The sequence below is a fragment of the Melospiza melodia genome, chromosome 28, assembly GCF_035770615.1.
Source record: "Melospiza melodia melodia isolate bMelMel2 chromosome 28, bMelMel2.pri, whole genome shotgun sequence".
In the NCBI taxonomy this organism is placed as follows: domain Eukaryota; kingdom Metazoa; phylum Chordata; class Aves; order Passeriformes; family Passerellidae; genus Melospiza; species Melospiza melodia.
Window position 1 is genome coordinate 4,686,682 of NC_086221.1, and position 23,681 is coordinate 4,710,362.

A 23,681-nucleotide genomic window follows, 5' to 3' on the forward strand; every position below is an offset into this window, starting at 1 on the left:
CGGGCAGCATCTGCAGGATCCGAGCGCCTTCGGGAGAGACACACGGAGGGATTGCACCGAGCGCGGGGGCCAGGGGGTGCCCGGCCCCGCCCGTGCCCCGCCCGGGCAGCCGCGGCCGCGGGAAGCGCCGGGCACGGCGCCGGGCACAAAGTCCGCCCCGGGGCGGGCCCAGGTCGGCGGATCCGCCCGGCCCCGCACCTGCCCCCGGGGCCGCCCCGCCGGAGTCGGGCCGAGCCGCGGCTGAGCTGCTGCCGGAGCGCCCGCCATGGGCGTGGGCTATGGAGGGATGCGCTGCGTCAAGATCCTGCTCTTCATCTTCAACCTGACCTTCTGGGTGAGCGCGGGGCGGAACGGGGCCGGGCACCTGCTGCAGGTGCCGGGGGTGCCGGGGGTGGAACGGGCGCGGCTCCCTCCGGGCAGCCCTGCGGGAGCGGCTGCCCGAGCTGAGGCTGCGCTCCCGGCTGCTGCTCGCTCCCAGGGAGGTGCGGCTCTGCCGGGGAAATGAAGCGCCGGCTCGGGGTGAGATGGCATTGCTGAGCGGAGGCAGCATCTGTCTGAGCTGATCGTTTAAAGCAGCGATCATTGATTGCCCCGGCAACCACGCGGCTGCAGGAGGAGGCTGGGAGAGGTTCCCCCAGCACAGTGCAGCGAGCAGAACATTTCACACCATCACGGTGCTTTTTACTAATACCATTTTAATAAGGGAGAAAGCAGCTGCTACAAGATCATCCTGAAACAGAGTCCTCGCATCGCCCCAAGAGGTTTAGGGAATGCTGTCTCCATTCTCTCCTCATTGCACCTTTTCAATAGTCTCACAGTTCCACCAGCTGAATTCACGCTTTCTCTTCTCTCACTTTCCCTCGTGCACTGTACTCCCTTCAGCTTTCCAGAAAACAATCAGCAATGTTATCTTCTTAAATGTCTTTTTCTTTCCTTCTGATTCACTGGGGTCTTTTTAAAAGAAGCCACAAAGTCATCCTGTTCAGCCTCTCTGGACCAAGCAGTTTTGGGCTTTTGTCTCCTTTATGCTTGAAGCACAGTTAAACCAAAGGCTGTTCCCTCGTGGTGACAGCGCTGCGTGCTCCGGGGACACAGTGCTGCTGTGCTCGAGCTGGACGGGCAGTGTGATTGCTGCCCAGCTGCAGCTGCAGGGCAGCAGAAGGACAAAGCTTTGTGTTATTTGTTTCTCAAAAGTGACAAGTACTGTGTTTTGTTATCTGCCTTTTCGCTGAGATGGAAGGAACCATCTCAGCTGGCTGGGACATTCACCCCGAAGTGCCAGGGGCACTCCACAGCCTGGAGAGGCCCTGGCAGGCCAAGGCTGGCAGCAGGGAGGTCCCCATGCTGTGACAGGGTGGCAGGGGACCCTCACCCTCTGCTAGGACACATCTGTGAGGAAAGCTGTGATCCTGAGCTCTGCAGCTGTACAACTGCCTGCTCTCTTGGCTTGTGGAGCTGTGCCAATGGATCGAGTGCCAGGACAGGTCAGGGGGGCACTGTGCCAGGCTGGCACCCACATGGGAAGCAGCAGGTGCTTGTGAGCCTTGTCCAGGATGTGCAGGTGCCACAGGCTGAGAATCTGGGCCTGGACAGCAGCAGGACACTGTGCCTGGTCCTGGGGGTGCTGGAGCTGCCTGCAGGACACACAGCTCTGCTCCTGAGAGTGCTGGAGGTCCCTGTGGGACACACAGCTCTGCTCCTGAGGGATGTTGGAGGTCCTGTAGGACACACAGCTCTGCTCCTGAGGGTGCTGGAGCTCCTGTAGGACACACAGCTCTGCTCCTGAGAGTGCTGGAGCTCCTGTAGGACACACAGCTCTGCTCCTGAGGGTACTGGAGCTCCTGCAGGACACACAGCTCTGCTCCTGAGGGTGCTGGAGCTCCTGTAGGACACACAGCTCTGCTCCTGAGGGTGCTGGAGTTCTCTGCCAGGACACACAGCACTGCCTGGCAGGCTGATGATCTGTCTGGCACGTGGTGAGGATGAAACCTCTGACTGTAGATCTTTTCCCTCAAACAACATGCTGTGACACTCCTTTGTGACCTGGTCTTGTTCACATTAAAGGGAATTTTTCCTTGCATTTGACAGCATCTGTCACTGGTTTGTAATTTCTGTGATCCAAGATATCTACCCAGTAACAATCCTTGTACCTCCTAGTTTTGGTGGGGGTCCCCTGCCCCACTCCATTCCTCATGACAATTCAGGCCCAGTTTTGATAATTAAATGACTGACAAGGTTTGGGAGTCTCTAGTAAGTTCAGAAGCACAACTGCACTGAGGAGCTGAAAGAAAGAACTACATTGCACTGTAATAGTAATTTGTTGTTTCAGACCCTGGCAAGTGCTGCGTGAATTTTCTGACAGTGCAGTTCTGAGCTGTGGGATTCCAAGAAAGCACAAGGTGCCAGGACACTGCTGTGATGCTCTGCAGCCTTTGTCACTGCAGCCCTGACTGCTGTGTTTGTGTTGCAGCTGGCAGGACTGGCTGTCATTGCCTTCGGGCTGTGGCTGCGCTTTGGAGGGCCCATGGCTGAGTTTGCTACAGACAAGAAGTCCCCAGAACTTTTCTTCATGGGTAAGTGACAGTGCTGGGAGGGCAGCAGCCTCCAGGGTTGGTTGCGTGCTGGGGCAGGTGACACACCTTGGTCAGCAATTTCTGGGCTGACCTACACAAAAGTGGATGTTCTGGTGCTGTGTGCCATGTGTGTGATGGCTTCTGACCTTTCTCTGCTTGACAGCCACTTCCTTAGCCCTAACTAATCTCCTCTCCTGGATTTGATCCAGTCCCCTCATACCCTAAGTGAATTGTGCTAATACTCTCAGAATAGAAGGTGAGACAGGTCAGACACTTGTGGGGCTCACCAATATATCCCTCCAGAGTTTTGTGTGCAGCTGCCAGCCAACAAAACAAGTGTCCTTTCAGAAGGTTCCCAGAACCAGGACAGCAGCAAAATTCTGCTCAGCAATTCTCCCTGTGGAGGCCTCAGTGGGACCAAAGTGCCAAAGCAAATCCTTCCCCAGCTGAACAGTGATATTACCTGATGTTCAGTCATCTCAGGAGCTGTTTGTCCAACCTGGGCAGGCATCAGCTAGTTCCTGTGCCCACAGAACTGGGATTAGTCACATCTGTTTTTAGCATTTAAGATAACTTTTTCTCCCTGGGATCTCCAAGTGGGTTTTTGGGACCTGTGCTTCATATTTATAGATACCCTTAAATAGCAGCTGTCTGGGACTGCCAGCAACTGCAGCTCTCTGTCATTGGTAACTGTAACATATTTTTACACCAGAAAAGTTGGATTTTTTCCTGTTTTAATACATCACCCCTAGAGATGGACCCAATAAAATCCCATTGGTGCAAACATTTTTGCCATCTACAAATGCCAAGTGTGAGTGAATACCCAGTCCTGCCCTGGCCATCAAGCCACTGTGGCAGGGTGGAGGGACTGGGAGGTGACAGAGGTGTCCTCCAGCAGTTACCTGTCACTCCAGGATTGTGCAGTTGCCTTAAATACCCCAATGCTCTCAGTGGAGGCTGACTCAGACCCACCACAGCCCCAGGCCAAGGTTTCTTTAACATCTGCAGCCAGGCCAGAGGCACAGAACTGCAGCCATGGGAATGAATGGGGAGAATGTGATGTTCAGCAGTGTTTCCCTGGGATTTTGTGAGGCTGAACAAAACCATTCAGATGAAAACATTGTTTGGGACCTGAGGGTTACTGTAAAACACGCTGCAGCACCTCCACTGACACAGAGAGCCAAGGAAGTTATGATTTGCTTTTTCTCTTACATCTGAGCTGCTATGACAGCAGCACATTAGATCACCAACTTCATTTCCAGCTCCACTTTATACCTGCTGAATTCCCTGTGCTGTAGATTGCAGTGCTTCCCTCCCTGATCCACTTATGTTTGTCCCAGGAGAGCAAACAAGACAAAAGGATGTTCTGGCTTCAAAATCACGTGCTGCTGGAAGGCAGAAATTGCTACATCCTGTACTGTGAATAAGCACCAAAACTCCAGTACGGCCTGGAACACACAGTGTAAACAAGATATTTTTTGTTGCATGTGTATTGAAATCTCCAAAAGATGTAGTCTGCTTCTGCCCTGAATAGAAATTACAAAAGTTGTTCAAAGTTGTTAATTTTGGGAAGTCCTGAGGAATGTTCTTGTAAAAGTTTCATCAGACACCATGACATTCAGCTTTTGGGCTGCCACACGTATTTATAGAGCTGCCTGTTGAAATGTGTAAGTGTGAGAGGAAGTGCTGAGGAACAGGGCACAGAGATTTCAGAATTCTTTCAAACTTACACTTTGGACTGAATTCTGAAGTGAAGTTTTGCCCTTTTCTGTAACAGGCACTGAACAGAGCATTCCTGTGAAAGAAAACCGAAGAGTTTTCTGCTGTCTCCTTCCCTCCTTACAAACCCTGCTAAATGCTGTGACCCCTGAGCATCTGATGGCTCAGCTCAGGCTGTGCTGGGGCTGTCAACACTCTGGGGCCAGGGCCATGGTGAAAGAACAGGGAAAAGTTCAGTTTCAGTGGGTTTGCAGCAGACAAAGCTGCATTTGAAGGTCGTGCTGAAGAGCTTTCCCTCTCGAGGAGATTTCAGCTCGGAGTCCCCCCTTAGAGTTGTGTATCGGGCCTTTCTCAGAGTGTCTGGGACTGTTGTTTATTTGGCTCTGTGTGTTTGCTCTCTAACATGCTTCCTGGGTGGCAGCCAGGGCTTTGCATAGGAATTCTTAATATGGAACACTGTGCAGCACACCAGGAGCAGCTGCCCTGAGGGCTGAAAGAGAAAGCAGATCAGCAGTATGACTTAAAATATCAGCATATAGCTATACATCCAAAAAGAATTTCTTTATCTCAGTTCCACTGATGGCATTTGTGGCTCCTTGTGATAACCCAAGGCCCTGGGATCACATCAACTTTGTGCCAGTGCTTGGAACAACAGTGCAGGTGCATTGAAACACTCCACAATCACCATCTTCTGAAAAACAGTTCATTTTCTTTCTTCTAAAGGGCAGCACATTCTGCTCTTTCTGTACCTGGACTGAGCTGCCAGCCGACTCTAACCAGCTTCTCTCTTCTCCTTCCTTGTGATTGTTTTTTTCCTGGATCTGAAATGTTGGGTTAGTGTAAAATAATTGATAATTCTATCCTTGCATTTTCCATTAGGCCAGAGTGAGTCTCCTTAAATAGCCCTGTTCTTTACCAGCAGCCCAGCTGTCTTTTCTGCCCCTGGAATAGTTCAGGCCATGACTTGGCAACCAGGCCTGTTCATCTTTTCCAGCCACTGAGATGTTTTTGTTGGTTGGAGAACAGCTTACAGGCAGCAGTGCTGTGGGCAAGCACATATGTGTTCCTAGCTTTCTGTTGCTTGTGGTTTTGTGTTTGGGGATCCATATTCCCCACTGCAGTTTGCAGTGAAAAACCTACAACAGAAAAGGTTGGAATTGGAGCACTTTGACCCACGCAGCCTCCAGCCATTTTACCAGACACATCCTACACCTGGAGGCTCCTAAAATTGGGCATCGTCTCCTGCAGTTCCCAATTCCCTCTACAATGGGATATATTTTTATGTTACTCCATCTCACAGTGCAGTTTTTGTGCCTCTGCTTCAAGTGATGAAGCAAAACTGTGGCTCCCCTGTTCAACTGCAGTTCAGCTCTGGTAGAGTTCACAGATCCCTCTCTTGAGAAAGAAAAAAAATGAAAAAAAAAGGATAATTTCATCAAAGGACAATAGCTGGCAGATACCTTTTTATCTCAGTTGTCTGTGACACCGCACAGATCAAATGGAGAAAAGATCTGTGGAATTTTGGGAATTCCCTCAGATTGCTCATCCTTATGGAGACTCCTGTACCAAGACTGGGAAATTTTTTACTGGGCAGGAAGGTCTGCAAGAGTCAGAAGGAAGTTAGATGCTTGTGGGAACCCAGGGTGTCAGCATTGCTGTCTCACAATTAATTAATTCCTTGTAGTACTGCTGGTCTTAATTTTAAGAAAAACTGAAGCACAGTAGTACAGACCAAGTGCCACTGAGTGCAAGTAGAGCGCTTGTAAAGCAAAAATTGACACAGGGACTTTTTAAGGACCAGTTTCAGTTCTTCCATCTCTGCTTTTGGTGGACAAAGGGCAACCAGCAGGACAAACTCTGTATTCCTCAGAAATGAAGTGCAGAGGGTCCCATCCCTGCCAGCACCAATAAAAGTGAAGTGTGTGTACTCAACAAACCCCCTCAGGAATGGTAACAAAACCCGATGAATGCAAACACATCGGTCTTGGTGGCTCTTTCTCAGCCCTGAAATGTTGCTTCTCCTGCACAGCCAGAGCTCACAACCCTCCTATGCTCTGTTCTGTTCTCTGTTTCAATCTCATGATCCAATCTGTGGTCCAGGCATCCATCAGGGCCAAAACAGCTGTGGACAAAAGTTTTAGGGTGATAGTGGCTTTTCCTTGGGGTGAGAGCAGGAGGGATGCTGCTGGCTTTGAAAGGTACGTGGATGGAGCGTGCCTTAGGGTATGAAGTCATGTCTGGAGCTGAAGGATATTAGGAGCTTTTCTCCATAGCAGTGGATGCCCATACAAACAGGAGCTGGCTGGAGTTCCATCCATGTGAACTGCAGTTCTCTGCTCCTGTGCTTCACTTTGGTTCAAGTTCTATTCATGTATTTTGGAGTCAAGCACTATACCCTTAGTCAACAGGATTTTCTCTGCTAAATCCAGCACCTCTCAAACTCTACCAGCCTTTAAAATGAGAGCTGTTGGCAAAAGAGATGTGCAGCCACAAGAAGAGCATTAAATGATCCTGCCATCATGTACTGGAGAGTCTTTTAGTCTGCACTTAAGACTTCAGCAATGAAATTGTCTTTCTTCCTATCATCTGTGTGCAGCTTTCTTTTTTCTGTTGCTCAGGAAGAGTGGCTTAAAGAGAAAAGGCTGATAGTGGCCCTGAGTGGAAAACGGAAGCTGCTCACTGGAAATTCACTTTAAAAACATGACACCACCACTACCACCCCCTGAGAAAACCTTACTAAAAATGAAAGTTGTTCCAAGGTCTTCGGTCTCTGTTGTGGATTACAAAACCTTGCAGCAGTTCCTAAGAGTTAGCATTCCCCCTGACAGAATAAAGGCAAGAATAAACCAAACAAGCTAATTTAGCCTAATGTGACAATGCGTCCGTCTGCCTCAGGGTGATTGCTGCATATTTGCAAGATGCTGATGTTCAGGAGGCTTTTTTTTTTTTTTAATCACTTAAGCATGATAATGCACTTTATGCTTTTTGCCCATTAAATTGTCCTCCTGGGTGGCTTCTCCCAGCCAGTCCCACCCCAGAGCAGCAGCCAAGGCCCTGAGCCCCTCGGGGAGCTCCAGGCTCCAGGAGTCCCTGTTCTGCCCAGGGTGCCCAGGCCCAGCCCAGAGCTCACCCAGCAGCACTGGGAGCTCTCTGCAAAGAGCCACCTGCAGGTGACTGGGGACAAACCTGTCACTGGTGCTGTGGGAAGGAAAAGGGCATCAAGGTGCTTCCCATCCCTGCATGCCCCCAGGACGTGGCTGCTTACATTAATGTGTAACCCCAGAGGGTGCTGAGGCCCTGGCACAGGTGCCCAGAGCAGCTGTGGCTGCCCCTGCATCCCTGGCAGTGCCCAAGGCCAGGCTGGACAGGGCTGGGAGCAGCCTGGGACAGTGTCAGGTGTCCCATGGCAGGGGGCTTGTAGCCATGAGATTTTCTGAAAAATCCTTTCCTTAGGATTTTTCCTCCTGAGAAGCTGTGAGGCCTCAGGAACAAAATGTAAACAATGGTTATCTGCTGCTGTGGAATGCAACAAGTGCATCTGGGATTGGTCTCATGGGGTTGTTCCTAATTAATGGCCAATCACAGTCAGCTGGCTCAGACTCTCTGTCCGAGCCACAAACCTTTGTTATCATTCTTTCTTTTTTTATTCTTAGCCGGCCTTCTGAAGAAATCCTTTCTTCTATTCTTTTAGTATAGTTTTAATATAACATATATCATAAAATAATAAATCAAGCCTTCTGAAACATGGAGTCAGATCCTCATCTCCTCCCTCATCCTCAGACCCCTGTGAACACGGTCACAGGGGCTGGAACTGCATCATCTTTAGGGACCCTTCCAACCCAAACCATTCCATGATTCCTCTCTTTGGAGCAGCACCCCACCCTCCAAGGTTGCTCAGGCTCCTTTTTCACACTGAGTCTCTTTAAGAGAGCTCTACATGCTCTGAAGCAATTCCTACATAACAAGCAAACCAGTATAACCCTTTACAGTTCCTCTAAGGGAAATGTCCTGTGCTGTGTTTCGCCCTGACAGAGCTGTAAATACGTTTGCACTGTCCACTTTGAAGTCATTGAGAGGAAAGCGTTCTGTCTGCTGGAAAAAAACAAACAAACCAGCAACCAAAAAGCCCTCAGGCTCCTTTTTGGGGCTTGTCAGTTCAAAAACATCTTCAGGAAGGTTTGGATTGAGCTGGCTCATGCACACACAGGATTATGCAGTGTCCTAATCTAGAGAGGATTGCAGAGAATCACGAGAGGATTTCAGAATGCCAAATGACTGAGTATTACACAGGCAGAAGAAATACAGTGTCAACAAAGTGATGCAAGTGGTAAAAGATAATGTAAGCAGTACAAACACTGGCAGACTCTAAATTAGCTACAACCACACAGGAACATGATCTTAGACTCACTATCAGTTGCTCTTGACAACAAAGTGCTTTGCTTACTGCAGCCAAACAGGCAAATAAACGTCAGGACATTTGAAGAAAGGAATCTTAATGTCATTGTGTACATTTGCAGTGCTCTGTGTGGTTCTAGTCAAAAAGGATGAAGTGAAAGTAGAGAAAGTACCAAGACTTTTGGCCATGTGCTTCTGACCACAGTGTGCACTCTGAACAGCTCCCATGTGAGGAAGTTTTCCCACACTTTTCACATCATTAAATGGTGTTATCCACTGCCTGGGGTCTGTGAAGAGCAGCCAGGGCAGGACAGCTCCAGCTGGCACAGGTGACACCTGAGTTCAGAGGGGTGGACCCTGACAGAGCCTTTGGGAACAGCTTTGGGAATGCACTGCCCCAGTGAATCTGGCCATAATTATTTAGGGTTCATGTGAACAAGATATGTGACAAGGACTGGTGTTCTGTGGGAAAGAGAAGAACTGAACTGGGATGTTACATTACAATGAGGCTGCTTTTAAATTGAAATTCAGGATTTGTGCATCAGCAGTAGCCTCCAAACTGGGCTGGTGCCTCTAATGGTTCCAGGAATATTAACCACAAAATCTCTGCTGAATTCACACCAGACACTTAATCAGATAAATCCATTATGCTCAAATTAAGGGTATGTTCCACTTCTCCAGAAATTCATGCCACTTTAGAGGCCTCAGCAGCTTTTCTCCAGTTCTGTAAATGTATTTTATAAATAAATATACAATGGAAATTTCTCGTAACAATCCTGTTTCAGGAGCTGAGTTTGGTGCCACACATAACCGTCCCTGTCTGGACTTTTTTTTTTTTTTCCAACTCCTACGTGTGTTTCTCATATTTTCCAGGACTGTGTCTGTGCTTGAGGTTCCTTGGTGCTCTCCTAAGGGCAGGAGAGCCTCAGTCCTTCCTTGCAGGGTTTCATCTGCCTCTGGGGCTGCAAGGAACTCACAACCCCAGGAAAATCCCTCCAAGCCCTCTCTGGGTCCCGGGCTCTGCTGTTGCTGCTGCTGGGTCCCTCACCCCCAGAACAGAGCTGCTTGTTCTCTCTGTGGAGTGGGAACAGTTGGGGGTTTGTTCAGTGTTATTTACTCAGCCCAAAAGAGAGGAAAAAAAAAAAAAAAAAAAAAAGGAGAATTATTTCAAATGGAAAGTGCCCATAGCAGCCAGGTAAACAAGAAACCCATGTGAAATAAAGCCAGACAGAGACAGGGTGTGTTTGTCTGCTCCTGCTCTTTGGCAGGGATTTGTGCCTCAAACCTTCAGTAAGACTTGGGGAAAAACAAACAAACAAACAAAAGCAGCTCTGGGAGTGGGTTCTGTTCCAGAGTCTGAAATTACATCTCTCCCATCCCAGGCTGATCCTTCCCTCACTCTTGATACACATAAAAATATATTGCAGCTATAAAATCCCATCCTTCTCTTCTATCTGGTCTAAAGAGATGGAATTCTGTATCACTGCCAATCACAGAGGGTTTGTACACTCAGAAGCAACAGCCAGGATCCCTTGATCCTTTTGAAGGTGATTTTTCAGACTTGCAGATCTGTCTCCATGTTCAGCCCAGGAATGGATGTGTCCTTATCTCCAGAGGAGACAGGGAGAGCTGAGTGCCACGAGCACTGAGGCTGATCCAGAGCCCTGCTGACTTGTGGATTTGCCATTTTTCACCACAGGATGCTCTGAGACTGCCAGATAACATTTTAATTCCCTTTGTAATTGCAAAGCAGGGTCTGCTAGAAAATGGGAATCCCTCCTGTTGGAGTTTTCACAGGGAATACCCCCATCTGACAATTTCCTTTCAGGAAAGAACGATTTTCCCCATGGGATGAATCAAAAAAATCAAATATACAGAAAAGCTGCTGCTTTATGGCTTTCCAAATTTGTCTTTGCAAAATAAAACAATGGCAAAAAAAAGGGGGTTTCCCTCTTACACTCAGTACATTACAGCCAGAAGGGAAATCAATTTGTTATCAGGTGTTCTCTCACTTGACTCACTGCTAAAAGGAGAAGTCTTCATTTCTCTTCACATCTATAAAAAAACTGGGGGTGGGGGGGGGTCAGCACATAAAAAAAAAAAAACCAAACCACACCCCAAAACCTCAATATTTCCTCATTTAAAAAAAATTAAGAGAATAGGCTGTGTTCAAAAATCCCCAGTCCTGTGACACGTTGTTTTTCATTCTCTTGTGGTTATAAAGAAGCCCCTATTTCCTCCAGAACCCCCTCAGTAATCAGTGCCTGTGGCTGCCTAAATTAACCAATTTTCTGTCAGATTGGCACATGGATTTTCATCTTTGGAATGTGCCTCTTCCTCCATTTGCATTCAGGGGCTGACAGCGACTTGTTTGTGGCTCCTAAATGCAGGTGGAGTAAATATTCCAATATTCTGCAATCCCAGATGGCAGAGCTCTGTCTCTGGGCCAGCCTGGGGCCATTCCTGCTCTCTGCATTCCCTGCTCTCAGTTAGGTGCCAGCCCTCTCTCCTCTCCATGAGCACACACAGACCAAAGAGCAGAATTGCAGGAAATCAACAGAGGCAACAAGAGAAGAGGTGAGAGGAAAGAATTCACAAAGGCCACAAATCTTTGCTTCCTTTCCACCTTGTGCTTTTTTCCTTCTGCTGCACAAAAAGCTGCAGCTGGGGAGTCTCCTCATCATTTTCCACTCACCTAAACAAGCTCTCTGTCCTGACCTGACTCACACACTTCTTTCTGCTATGTTGAGCTTTGCAGTGAATTTTCTGTGTCAGTCTGTGGCTCTCAAACCTGTTCTGTTCTGTGTCTATAAACTGACTTTTATTTGTTTCCCCGCCTTGCTGTAGATGCCAAGCTGGAGGCCATGCCAAGGCTTTGTGTTTTACAATGGAAGTGCTGATGAATAGAAGCTGATTAAGGCTTTCCATCCTGCTTTTTAGGAAGGGATGGGTTTTAGTGGAGCTGAGCTACTTCTGACTCTGGTTACTATTGCAAGGAAAGGTGTGATATTAACCACCAAAATCTGGATTTGCACTGCTGGCCCTGACAGCTCTCAGTGCTTGGTGGCTTTAGTTAAAGCTGGGATTCCAAGGGCTCTGTGCCAGACATTGCCACCCTTTGCTTGTTTTTCTCTCTCTGGAGAGTCTCACTTTAAATTTAGGTCTGTTCTTATCAAGAATTTGAGGTGAACGTGCCTACATTTCCATTAGGAAAAGGAATACCAGATCCTTCTTACATACTTACACCATCCAGGACACTTCTGCATCTATAGCTTTGATATTGTTCCAAACCAGTTTAAACACAAAGAAAATTAAGTCTGTGAACAAAACGGATCAAACCAAGAAATGTTCAAATCTACCCAAAAATATTGTTAAAACCAAATGAGGTTAGATGCTAGTGCCAAGAAATTGATATATTTTATTTAATAGTAAAAGAGGCAAAGAGAAAGAAAAAGAAATAGAAAAAGAAATAGAAAAAGAAAAAGAAATAGAAAAAGAAATAGAAAAAGAAAAGGGGGGAGGCACAGAGGGGTTAAGTGGGGCCTCAGTCAGGATGTGGTCGTCTTCTCTGCAGCTTTTGTAATACAGTTTTGCTACAAGAGGCAAAAGTCCCTTATGAAGATGTTTAAGCCATAAATTATAACATTTCCATCTCTGGCAGACATCCTTCCTGGAAGTCACCTTCCACTGAGCATCCCTGGATGTGGCTGCTGGGAAACCTCTCAGTAACTTGGCCCCTTTAACTTTTTTCAAGCTACTCTTCATGTGTCTCATGGAATATTCAGAATTGGAAGGGATCCACAAGGATCAACCAAGGCCAAGTCCTGGCCTCAGGACAGCCCCAAAATCACAAGTTACATTCCTGTATGAAAGATTACATATGTGTGTTTATATAGAGTAGAAAAGTAAAAATATCATTATTTTTGGGGAAATTTTAAGTGTCAACATTATTTTCCATCCAGAAATAGCTGGGTATCACCAAGTGGCAGTCCCAAGCTGAGAAAGGACAAAGTGGGATGAACTCTCCTGAGCAGAAGGTGGAGGAAGGTGGATTTTAACTCCTGGCTGGCTCAGCTTGGGGCTCAGCTTTGTTTAGTGAGTGTTGTGAGTTCTTCCTGTAACACGCCTTAAAAGGGAAGTTCTCGCTGAGGTAGTGGTTTAGCTCTGAGTCATTCGAGTGAAATGCTCAGGCTGTTTCTCTGACAAACGCAAATGCAAATTCCTGAGAGTGGTCTCACCCCTAGACTCACTGAGCTTTGTCTTTCCTAGCTGCAAATAACCAAAAGAAACGGGAAGACTCCTTTCCTGTGTCCTTACTCCAATTTATCTTTGCTAAGTGGCTGATAAGCGCAGGGAGGGAGCAGGGAGGGACACACTGAATACGTGCAGGAAACATCTTTGTAATTACACTGTTTCTTACCACGGAGATCCCAGGAAATGGCAGCGTTGGTGTTTGCCTGGTGAGCACCAGGTTCTGCACCTGAGCGAGGATTTTTTGTCCTTTCCAATTCATCTTCCACCAGGCCTGGCTCACCTTTCTCCCCTGAGCCATAAATGTCTTTGTGCTCCAGTAAAAACCAGCGCTGTGCATCTGTGTGCAAGTACAGCCTGAAGAATGCTCAGTCCCAGGAAGTCACAGGTGGCTGAGCATTAAAAATCCAGAAAACACGGAATAAGAACTGCCAACACAGGCAGCAAGCAGCACCCCCCCAGCACTGTGTACATTACAGTTAGTAGGGCAAAGCCATATTACTTGTTTTATTGCTGTTTATCAGAGTGTCTCTCTCAGCAGGAACTGGGGCAGGAGGAAGGAGGGAGGGGAGGACAAGGATCACATAACTGGGATAGACACAGGGACTGAAGGCTGATGTGGCAGTGAATGGGCAGCAGGCAGGAGTTGGCATTCCCCGAGCCGGCTGCAGTGAGGCAGAGCAGCTGGATGGAAGCTCTGCACTCAGACACTGACTGGTTTTACATTTTCCTAGCGATTGCAAACTGTCATCTGTGGGATTTTCTAGTCCAGGTCACACAAGGCCTGCTAACAGCAAATGCCAGCAGCTGTGCTCACCCTGGGTTGGATTTTATATTAATGTTTCCACTGGTAACTGAGCAGACTAAAGGCTCTCCGTGGAAGCTCGGGCAGTCCCGGCTGGAGCAAGGCTCACTGTGCCCTCTAGTGCGCTCTGCCTGCAGCTCCCGTCCCTCACCAGAAGGACACGAGGAGGAGGAAGATGAAGCTCTTTCCCCAGCAGTGGCTTGGCACAGCATCCTGCACAGGACAAGGACTAGAATTACACCAACAGTACCAGAGCCAAGGCACAGCCCCGTGGTTGTGGCCTGGTGGGAGCTGAACCCCACAGGAACCCAAGTGTTACCTAAACACAGATCAAAAAATGTACATTCACAAGTGAGGAAAGAAAAACTCTGTACTCTGATTTCCTTTTGTCCTAGATAAAGCCCTTACAAAAAATAAAACCAAAACCAGAACACCTGTTGAATAAGAGTGTCAGCTTTCAATTGGGCTCCTAGATCTGTATGCTGCCATCTCCCATGTTCCTTTCAGTTCCCCCATTTCCAGCCCCAGGTTTCCCAGGAATAAGCCCTCTGGCAAAGCTGGGCTTTTCTGCTTTACATTGTTTATTGCAGAGGTATAAGGGGTTCTGGATGGTATGGGGTTTGTTCTTCCTGCACTGAGCTGTCCCTGGGACAGCAAACTAGGAAGGTGAAAGTCACAGATTCTTGTCAGAGAATATTCTCAGTTGGAAGGGATGGACCAACAAGGATGATCAGGTCCAACTCCTAAGTGAATGGCCCATCCAGGAATCAAACCTGCAGAGCTGGTGGTTTTAGCACCATGCTCTAACCAACTGAGCTAATCTCAAATTGTCTTATTTAATTCTCCAAGAATTCTGAAGAAAGTATTGCTCGCCCCCTGTGGCCAGAGAACCTTTTCTGTGCAACCAGTTTTGTGAAAGTCAGAGACTTTGTTATACCTGTAAGTGAGTGGGGCTGATGAAGTAGGTAGCAGACTTTGGGGAGAGAAACTTTCTGAAATTGTTGCTGGCTCTGTTTTCCACAGGACTCTATGTGCTGGTGGGAGCAGGGGCCATCATGGCAGCAGTTGGATTTTTCGGGTGCTGTGGAGCAGCACGGGAGTCCCAGTGTTTGATTGGAACTGTGAGTAAATCTTTCCAGGGCCTGGGCTCTGCAGTGAAACCATCCAAAGCATTTATGGGAAGATCTTTACAGTCCAACACCTGAAAGGTCTTATGTCCTTTTATTGGCTAATCCAGTGTCTCTGGACTCAGCAGCCACCACGCTATGGCAGAGCTGGCATACATGCAGAGGTGCCTTTCCTTGTCCTTTGTGATGTATTTATTCCCTGGAATTACTCTCTGATTTTCCTGAAGCTCCCTCTGAGCCACATCTTTGCCATTTCCCCTTTGTTTGAATGTGACAAGGAATCTGCTTTAGCAGCCCTGTGCAGAGCCCCCTCAGAGCTCTGGTTCAGGGTGGGCTGTTGGGGCCTGGGGAGGATGAGGGGCTGGCTGGCAGCCCCCATGAACAAGCCACACTCATGTGAGATTCTCTCCTTCCTCTGCAGTTCTTTGCTTGCCTGTTGGTGATATTTGCAGGTGAGGTCACTGCTGGAGTATTTGCCTTCATAGGCAAGAAAGTGGTAAGTGGCAAACAGCCTCTGATGTAATGATGGGGTAGTTATGGATTCCAGTGCCCACTGAGCTGGCTCTTCCATAGGAAAACTTTCCAGACTTTTCCCTGCAAAACTCTCTGACATTCTTATCTGGAGCCAATGACAGCTTGTGTTATCACAAGTTTGGAACAGGATGAAGTTTTTGCCTCCTCTGTTCAGGAAAAGGTGGAGGTGTGGTTCAGCCTTGAGGGAACACCAAGGGGAGCTGTATGAAAAGAGGGCATTGCCTGGGAGAAGGGCAAAAAATTCAGGCACTGAACTTGCCCAACTCAGAATGTTTAACCAAAACACAGAGCCTATGAACACTCTGACCCTCTGAATGCCCCCGGGCCACAAACCCTCCTGGCTTTTGAGTCACCATACCTGTTTACCAGGCACAGCTTTTTGCCCTGGAGGTTGAGAACACAAGGTGACAGTCTTGGATGGGGGGTAAGACTGATTTGCAACTCACTGAAAGTCTGATTTCTGCAGGCAATACAGGAAGCCCAGAAAATCTATGAAGATGCTTATGAGGACTACATGAAAAACCCAGTGGGGAAGGTCAACAGTACCATCTATCGCTACCACGTGGCTGTGAGTACTCCTCACCCCCACAGCTCCCTCCACTGCCACACTGCCCCTTTAGAATCCAGAATTCCTCCTCTGAGGGATGCCAAAATAGAACTGAATGTACTTCAAATCCAGCCAGAGGCTCACAACACTGAGTTTCCTGAGGGCTCTGTCAGAATTCTGGGTTTTGGATCTGTACATTTGAAAGTGCAATTAGCCAGGCTTTGAAATTTCTGATGCTTCTGGTCTGTGTGTGCAGAAGAAATGACCCTTGTGGATATTGAAATCCACAGATAAATACTTGCAAATGCAGAGAGAGAAATGTTTGCATCCCTCTGCATCAGTCAGAGAAAACGTGACCTGTGTCCCAGGACCTACAGTGTGGCTGAACCAAGTCAGTGAGAGACCACACATGTGTGACACAGTTCAGGCCACCCAAAAAGTGAATGTCTGAATCAGAGTTACAACCTGTGACTTCTGTAATTCTGTTTGTGTCCATCCTGGATCTACACTGCCTCCCATGGAGAGCAAGCCCAAGCTTTGCTGCTCCTTACAGCAATTCCCACGTTCTTTAGAACAAACATTTCACAACCTCAGACCCTTTTGTCCTTCTCCCATAGCTCTTATTTCTGACCCAAAGAGGAATTCCAAGCATTTTGTGGGAGATAGGCAAACAGGAAAAACAAACCCTCTGAAACTCTGATTTATTACTGTCTCCAAACCCAGCACGATGTTGTGTCAAATAAAATTCCAGCATTCTCTGCTGTACTTTTTGTGCATTGCCCATAATTCTGTATGTGATATTTGAACTTTCTGCATTCTCCCTTTAACTCCTGTTTTCTTGTAAGCCAGGGATCTGCTTTTCCCAAATCCACTTGTTTGCTTTGTTATGAAATACTGTAATAAAAATCTTTTCTGGTCATTGTTGTTAATACAAATGTGGCTGTTTGCTGTGGCCTCACACAATTGAAACTAATTTTTGAGAATTTTGTCCCACGCAGTTGGAACTCTACCAGAAGCAGCAGTTTAAATATAGAGAATAAGGTTATTATTTTATCTGTACAGATTCTTTTTTTTTAGTTATTTATTGTCTCACTTTCAGTATGAAAATATGTCCCTAAACCAGGACAAAATAACAACTGATTTTCATTATGTGGTCTGTGGTTTTCCCTCTTTGATCCTCCATCTCTGTTTCATGCAGCTCCAGTGCTGTGGTAAAGGTAATGTGGAACAACAAACAGGATTGCCCTGTCCAGAGAACATCCAGCTGCCAAAGGCAAGTGTCCTCTGTCCTGCTTGTTCTAATCACTTCTTCATGTCAGTTCTTTACTAAAATTGGAGGCATTCTGTAAGTAAAAGAAAGGAAGAAGTTCTTTTTACCTTGCAAATTCCAGCATGAAATTCCTTATGAAATGGAGCAGAGTGGAGGCAGAATTAAGCTGGAGGTCATAATGCCCTCAGTCATGACACATGTTTGTGGCATCCCGTGGTAGCCAAGACAATACTGCACCATCTGAAAGGAAAAGGGAGAAGGAGGGAACAGAACAGGATCCCAAATTCCCCATGGAGGCTGGATTTTAGCAAGTGCCCACCTTAGTCATGCATGGAGCCTCCTGACTAGAAACTTCACTGGTGTCAAAAAGATATTTCTGTCGTTTCTGTCTTTTCTGGAATCTGCTTGTGAGTTCAATGTCAAAATGAAGCCCCAAACCTCCTGATTTAGCATGGCCTGTTACATAAAGGAGTTTAAATTTAGGGAGAAAACTGAGTGTAAGAAAATTACTTGCATGTGTCAGCCTCTCCAGGCAAGAGGTACAGATGCCTCACCAGGAAAGGGAAGATGCTGGAAAATTATCCAGCAAAGCCCAAGGTTTAGATGCAGGAATTAGGATGGTGACTGCACTAATATTTTTGTGTTTATTTGTTGCTCAGTGAGAACAGCTGATAGAATTGATTGAAATATAGATTTCCAGGCATTAAAAAATATTTTAATTTTGTTTCTAACAGAACTGCCTGACTGAAATTCAGAATGTAATTGATACTCAGCTGCGCCTAGTTGGAATTGTTGGAATTGCAATTGCTAGCATCACAGTGAGTAAATCCATTTCTCCAGTCTCTCCTTGAGTCCAGTACCCTTCCCTTACTCAAAGCTTTGTGGAAGGTGTTTTGCAGCAACTGGTGAGACTCCTCAATTCTTCTTGCTTCCAGTGTGTCTTCTCCCTGGGAACTGCCCCCATCAGTGCAAGCAGAGCTCTGTGACTGTGCTTTTCAAGTTCATTTTGTGTCCTTAGACAGGTTCCAAAGTGATGGGGATCTTCTTTTGTTGTGAGAGCAGAGTGCACATGAACCAAACTAAAAAGCAAAAAGCTGTAGCAGCATTTCCTGTATTCCAAAACAACTGCAGTCTGATGCTTTCAGTCCTTTAGGACACATTCCTTAGTTTCCGTGAGGAATAGAGAGTAGCCACTAGAGCTGTGACCAATAGATGTCACCCTGTCCCAAGGACACAGCAGGACCGGCAGGCTGGGGCTCCCCAGGCTTCAGCACGAAGCTTTTCCAGCTCAGTTGTGCCATGACTTCCTTCAGAGTCACACCAGCAGCATGAGGAGCCACAGTATGAGTACAGAAACACTGCCTTAGCTGCTGGGAAGAGCAGGACATTCACAGTGGACACTGAAAAGCAGCTGAAGGGTTTCTGCAGGTAACAGAAACCATGCTGTGCATATTGAACAATCCTGGGGTTTGCATGAAACAGGAAGGGACTCAAAAATACACTGGGGGTGGGACAGAGATCAGTAACATCAAGGACACACCAGAACTGGGATCATCTCCCCTTGGGTCCCCACCTCAGACACAGTGAAGGTCCTGAAGTGACCACGACCCCTTCAGCAGCAGAAATGCACCTGCACCTTTCTCTGTGCTTGTTTCTGCCACGTGCTGGGCTGTGAGGGCTCAGCTGTGCCCATCCTTAGGGACACGAACCCAGTGCTTTAATGCCCATCTCACACCCTAAGCAGTGCAGGCTCAGGAGGCAGCAGCTGTGGAGAACTGACCTGTGGCAGAAAGCAGAGCTCTGGCAACACCCACTGTTCTCTGCTTTTGTCATTCCCTGTGCTGACCAAGTTCCCTGACACAAATGGGAGTTTAGATTTAATGTATATAGTCTTATACTTAATGTATAGTCTTGCTCTTGAGCACGGGAACTGTTCAGAGCTCAGCACCAGCTCTGGGGGCTCTGCAATCACCCTCTGCTCTCACTCTAATGTGTGTGCTATTCCATGTAGAAGCATTCTGAAATTCAGAACACTCCAGTGAAATACCAGGATACCACCAATATTACTATCACCAGTTATTATGTGACTTAAATTGATGTTAGTAACATTAATATTTGGGGCAGTTGTGCCTTGGCTGGACATTCAGAACAAAGAACAGTGAAACCAGTGTGATAAAATCAGTGAAACCTCCTTCATGTTTATTGTCTGATGTTTTGGGGTTTGTAGATGGAAGCAGTCACTACTCTGCCATAGGGACCTTCAGATTGTCTGATATGAAAATTGTTTTATAACTGTTTTGTAAGTGGATCCCTAAATCACATCCCTTCTCTTCTAGATCTTTGGCATGATTTTCAGCATGGTTCTGTGCTGTACCATCCGTAACATGAGAGAAATGATCTAAAACTGTCACTGCACAACTCTGCCCCAGGAGTTCCAGACTAAGCTTACAAGAAGTGCTCTTCTACCCAATTTAATAATTGTAATGCATTTTAATCAGTGTTTTAACATACTGAGAGGAAAATATCCCGTTAGGTGATCAGGTGAATTGTATTAGTTACAGTAAAACTCAAGTGAACAAAAAAAGGGTTTAAAATGTCCTTTTTAATGAAAAAAGAGCAAAGGTGCATCTAAGACTAATTTGATTTTTAATGTTTGTATATGTGCAATTAAGAGTTTACACATGTAAGCACATGCATGTGTCTCCTTACAAACACCTCTGGATGTGAGCAGGTCCCTGGATGTGCAGCAGCTGCCCAGGTAAACATCTGCAGATGGAACAGATGTGTGTGCACATCCCCCAGGGACACAGTGCTCAGAGCCCCCTCACACTGAGCCCCTGTGTGCCAAGAATTAGCAGAGGCACAAATGCCATTGTAGAAAGACCTATGATCCATGTTGTGACTTTATTTTCCAAAGCCCAAACAGAGCAGAACTAATAAAATTGTACTTTATTTAAAAAAACAATTAATGCCTAAGGGTCTGCTCCAGCAAACTTGAAGAGTAGACCCACTGACTTCACTGTCATGCAGAGACTGGGTGTTTATTTTTGGTAGGACTGGACCCTTCATGCAAATGCAGAAAGCTCTGGGGGAGAAAACACGTCCAAGGAGATCCAGGCTAAAGGAAGAGGGGGAAGGAGGTGGGAAGCTGGCAAGACCAGGCAGTCATTTGGGACCAACTGCAGTGCTAAGTGTGCTTAAGCTTCCCAAGCTAGGCTGAGATACACCAAAAAACCCAACTGTGAGTTCAGGGGGCCACTAAAATCCACATTTGTCCCAAAAGCCTCACTGTGGCTACAGACTGGTGCAGGGGTGGAGCCTAGGTCCAGACAAGCAGCCCCTTGTCAGATCTCTGGAGAATCTAACTGGCCTGTGGAAGCCAAACAAAGAGTGAAAGCGGTCAGAAAAAGACACACAGCACTTTAATATCCTCAGTTTCTGCTTCTGTGACTATCACAGCTTCCACGGGGCTCTTACCTCAACCTCTCGCCCCTTCCTGGGGCAGAAGGCAGGAAAGGAAGATGGGACATTTTTACAGAGCCATGCAGTAAGTTCTCTTACTGGCACCTTTAGGTTGCATAGGTATAAATTAGATTGTCAGGAATAAAAATTACACTGTGTGCTTGAAATACCTCAGGGCTTGCGTTTACATTGTTTTTTTCTAGATTTTAATTTTTCTATTTGTCATATTTATTCATAAGAGAATGTTCCTTTTGAACCAGCCTAGAAGGGAGAAAGGTTGTCCCCAGAAAAAGAAGCTACATCAAAGGCTCAGGATCTCTTAATTTTTGGCTTACTTAAGATAATTCACAGTTTCAGAGAAAAGCTTTTTGCTAATTAAACCCCCATAGCAGCAGATCTGGTGATCACCAGTTCAGATTCCTGATGCAGCTGTTCCATCCATGCTGGGGAGAAGTTCAGTAAAACTACACATCCCAGTTGTCTGAGAGGCCTTGGAATTTACAATTCATGGGCTCCTTGTTCTGCTGAAACACAATGGAACAAAATGGGATTTCAGGAAATATGTTATTTGTTGTGTGGGATATACCACCCTTTATCTATTATTTATTTTTTATCTCTTATTCCCCAAAGAAACTCAAACTCCCATCAGTTTTCTGTCACTTCGGGACTTGGGGTAGTGCTGCTGCTCCAAGTCTCTGGTTTAGCTGACACATCTTGCTGTCTCTTACATGGATTTCTCTTTTCCAGCCATCCAACCACGAGCTGTGGCACTGCACTAAGAGCTGGGCTTTGGGCTGGCAGGGACACAAGAAATCACACACCAGAAAAGAGTGAGGCTTGTGTCACTCTGTCACAGCTGATTAGCAATGGATGTTAATTAAAAACAGGGCCTGGGAACCTTATTCTGCAAGAACCAGCACAGGAAACAGGGCCCTGATCTGCTGCTTGTTCCCAAGAGAGCAGTGGCAGCAAATCCATGAAGGTCTCAAGCTGAACCTTAGAAATCAGTTTTACACAGCAGGCAGCAAAGCAATTTCCTGGCTCCAGGTGTACCTGAGAGTGTCCCTGAGACTGTCCCTGCAGTGGTTGTGCTCTGAGGAGATGAGGGGGTAGTGCCCAGCTGGGGTGTGTTGTCCCAAGGTAGTACTGGCAGAAAGAAGGAACTCTTGTGGAGTGTCATTGTTGCCACTCAGGACAAGCCAGCTTTCCAGGAAAATCAGTAAAAACAGCACCAGAGCCAGTGGTTCAGGTTCCAAGAACTGTTGTCCTACAGGGATAGAAACTGACTGCAAATAAAGCAATTTCCTTGTGTTACATTCCCCCTCATAATGACAGTGTTCCATTCATTTTAAACACATCTACACATTCCTCAAACTCATGGCACCAGAATGTAATGACAGAACCAGAGTTTATCTTTTTATTTATTATTTCTTGAATAAGATTTCTTGGAAGATGCCCACTCCTGCTTGGAGATGCACTGAATGCCAAGGCAGCTTGCAGATCCTGCTGTTGCTTCCCCATCCCTCCACTCCCCCAGAAGTACAAAACCACCCCAGTGCCTTAGAAAAACAGGGAAAAGTGGTGGAAAAAACTTTCTATAAATTCAGACTCGAGCCACCAAACTTTCTGCTGAAGTGTTTTGGGTTTGTGATTTGTTTTTTTCTTCCTCTAAAGAAAGCATCAATTTTCTGAGCATTCCTGCATAAGCTCTAGGGTTGCATTTATTTAGGTTTAGGGGATACTTGCACTGCATACCAGGAACAGGACAATACCTGTTACTGGTTTAGTTCTCTAAGTTATTGGTATAAATTAAGCTGGAAATCAACATGTTATTCATATACTAGTGCCTTTAACAGAATCCAGGGATAAAGGTCTTTTGTAGTTTCCTGCTGTTGTGAGGTGCTTAATATAATTGCAGTTTTCTCTGCATCTTAGTAACTGAAGGTATTTTTTCAGAGTTACTGCTACATAAGGCAGCAAAAATACCCATTTATCCCGTCCCTTGCACCTGTGTCAGAGGAAAGTGACAAAATATCAGAACCCTCCAGGTGATAGAACTTTGAAAGCACATCACACACATTTTCTTGTTCTCCTGTCAGTTTGTTCTACAGCATAAAGATGTAAGTTGTTGATGCCCTTAATGTGTCTCTAAACATCATTATTCACATTTCCCTTGTCTAATTTTTCTAAGTTACTGATTTCAGTGGGAGCTTCCTTTGTCACAGGGAAACCTCAGCCAGTTTTGGTACCTCTCAGAAATCACACAGCAGCTGATGAAGCTCAGCCCTGTGACTTCCCTACAATGAAGAGTAGTATTTCACTTGTCTTGATACTGATAGTTTTATAACAAAACACGTTTCATGTGTCTTGAAAAAGAAATGGAGTTGTCTTAAGCCCTCAAATGCTGTATTGCACAGCCTTTGCAGGCTATGGATTAACAGCAGTGGATGCTGTTCATAGAAAATGTACATAAATAAAGCTTTTCAATCTTTTTCCTCTCTATTGGTGCTCCAGCCACGAGGTTCTCCAAAACACTAACCACCTCCAGGATAATGTGTATGGCACAGCATAAATTCTGATTTTGGACAGAACTGGCATTTCGGTTCATGTTGCCAAATCTGTGGCAGAATTACCTCTTGCTTTGAAAGAAAACAAACCTAACTCTGTGGCTGAAATTCGCTTTCACTTCCCTATGATGTGTTCCGAAGTGGCGTTTTATCGGCTGTGTGTCTTGAATTTGAAACAACTTCCTAATAAAAATAACCTGGAATAAACGAGTCCCGGAGAGAACTCGATCCGTGCGGCCAGAGCCCCCCAGGCCCTGAGGGCACCGCGGGGCTGCCTCCCCTCACCTACGGCATCCAGGACACCGGGTGGGCTCCAGGTGACGGGGCAGCCCTCGGCCAGCGAGGCAGGCAGGGCCCCGGGCTGGGGACCGGGATTAGGATCGGGACTGAGACTGGGATTAGGATCGGGAATGGGATTAGGATCGGGACTG

At 46.6% G+C, this 23,681-nt stretch overlaps 1 protein-coding gene across 2 annotated transcripts; it reads left to right on the forward strand.

Moving 5' to 3' along the window:
* Positions 1 to 212: 212 nt before the first annotated feature.
* Positions 213 to 23,460, forward strand: TSPAN2 (tetraspanin 2). 2 transcript variants are annotated; one of them, XM_063177764.1, is made up of 8 exons: positions 213 to 334; positions 2,471 to 2,573; positions 14,767 to 14,864; positions 15,292 to 15,366; positions 15,871 to 15,972; positions 17,150 to 17,224; positions 17,956 to 18,039; positions 19,558 to 23,460. In XM_063177764.1, exons 1-8 carry the CDS (start codon positions 266 to 268, stop codon positions 19,621 to 19,623), a joined length of 672 nt encoding a protein of 223 aa, XP_063033834.1. In that variant the 5' UTR covers positions 213 to 265; the 3' UTR covers positions 19,624 to 23,460. The 2 variants fall into 2 exon arrangements, with proteins under 2 accessions (XP_063033834.1, XP_063033835.1); XM_063177765.1 differs by lacking the exon at positions 19,558 to 23,460 and adding an exon at positions 18,157 to 19,551.
* The last annotated feature ends 221 nt before the right edge of the window (positions 23,461 to 23,681 follow it).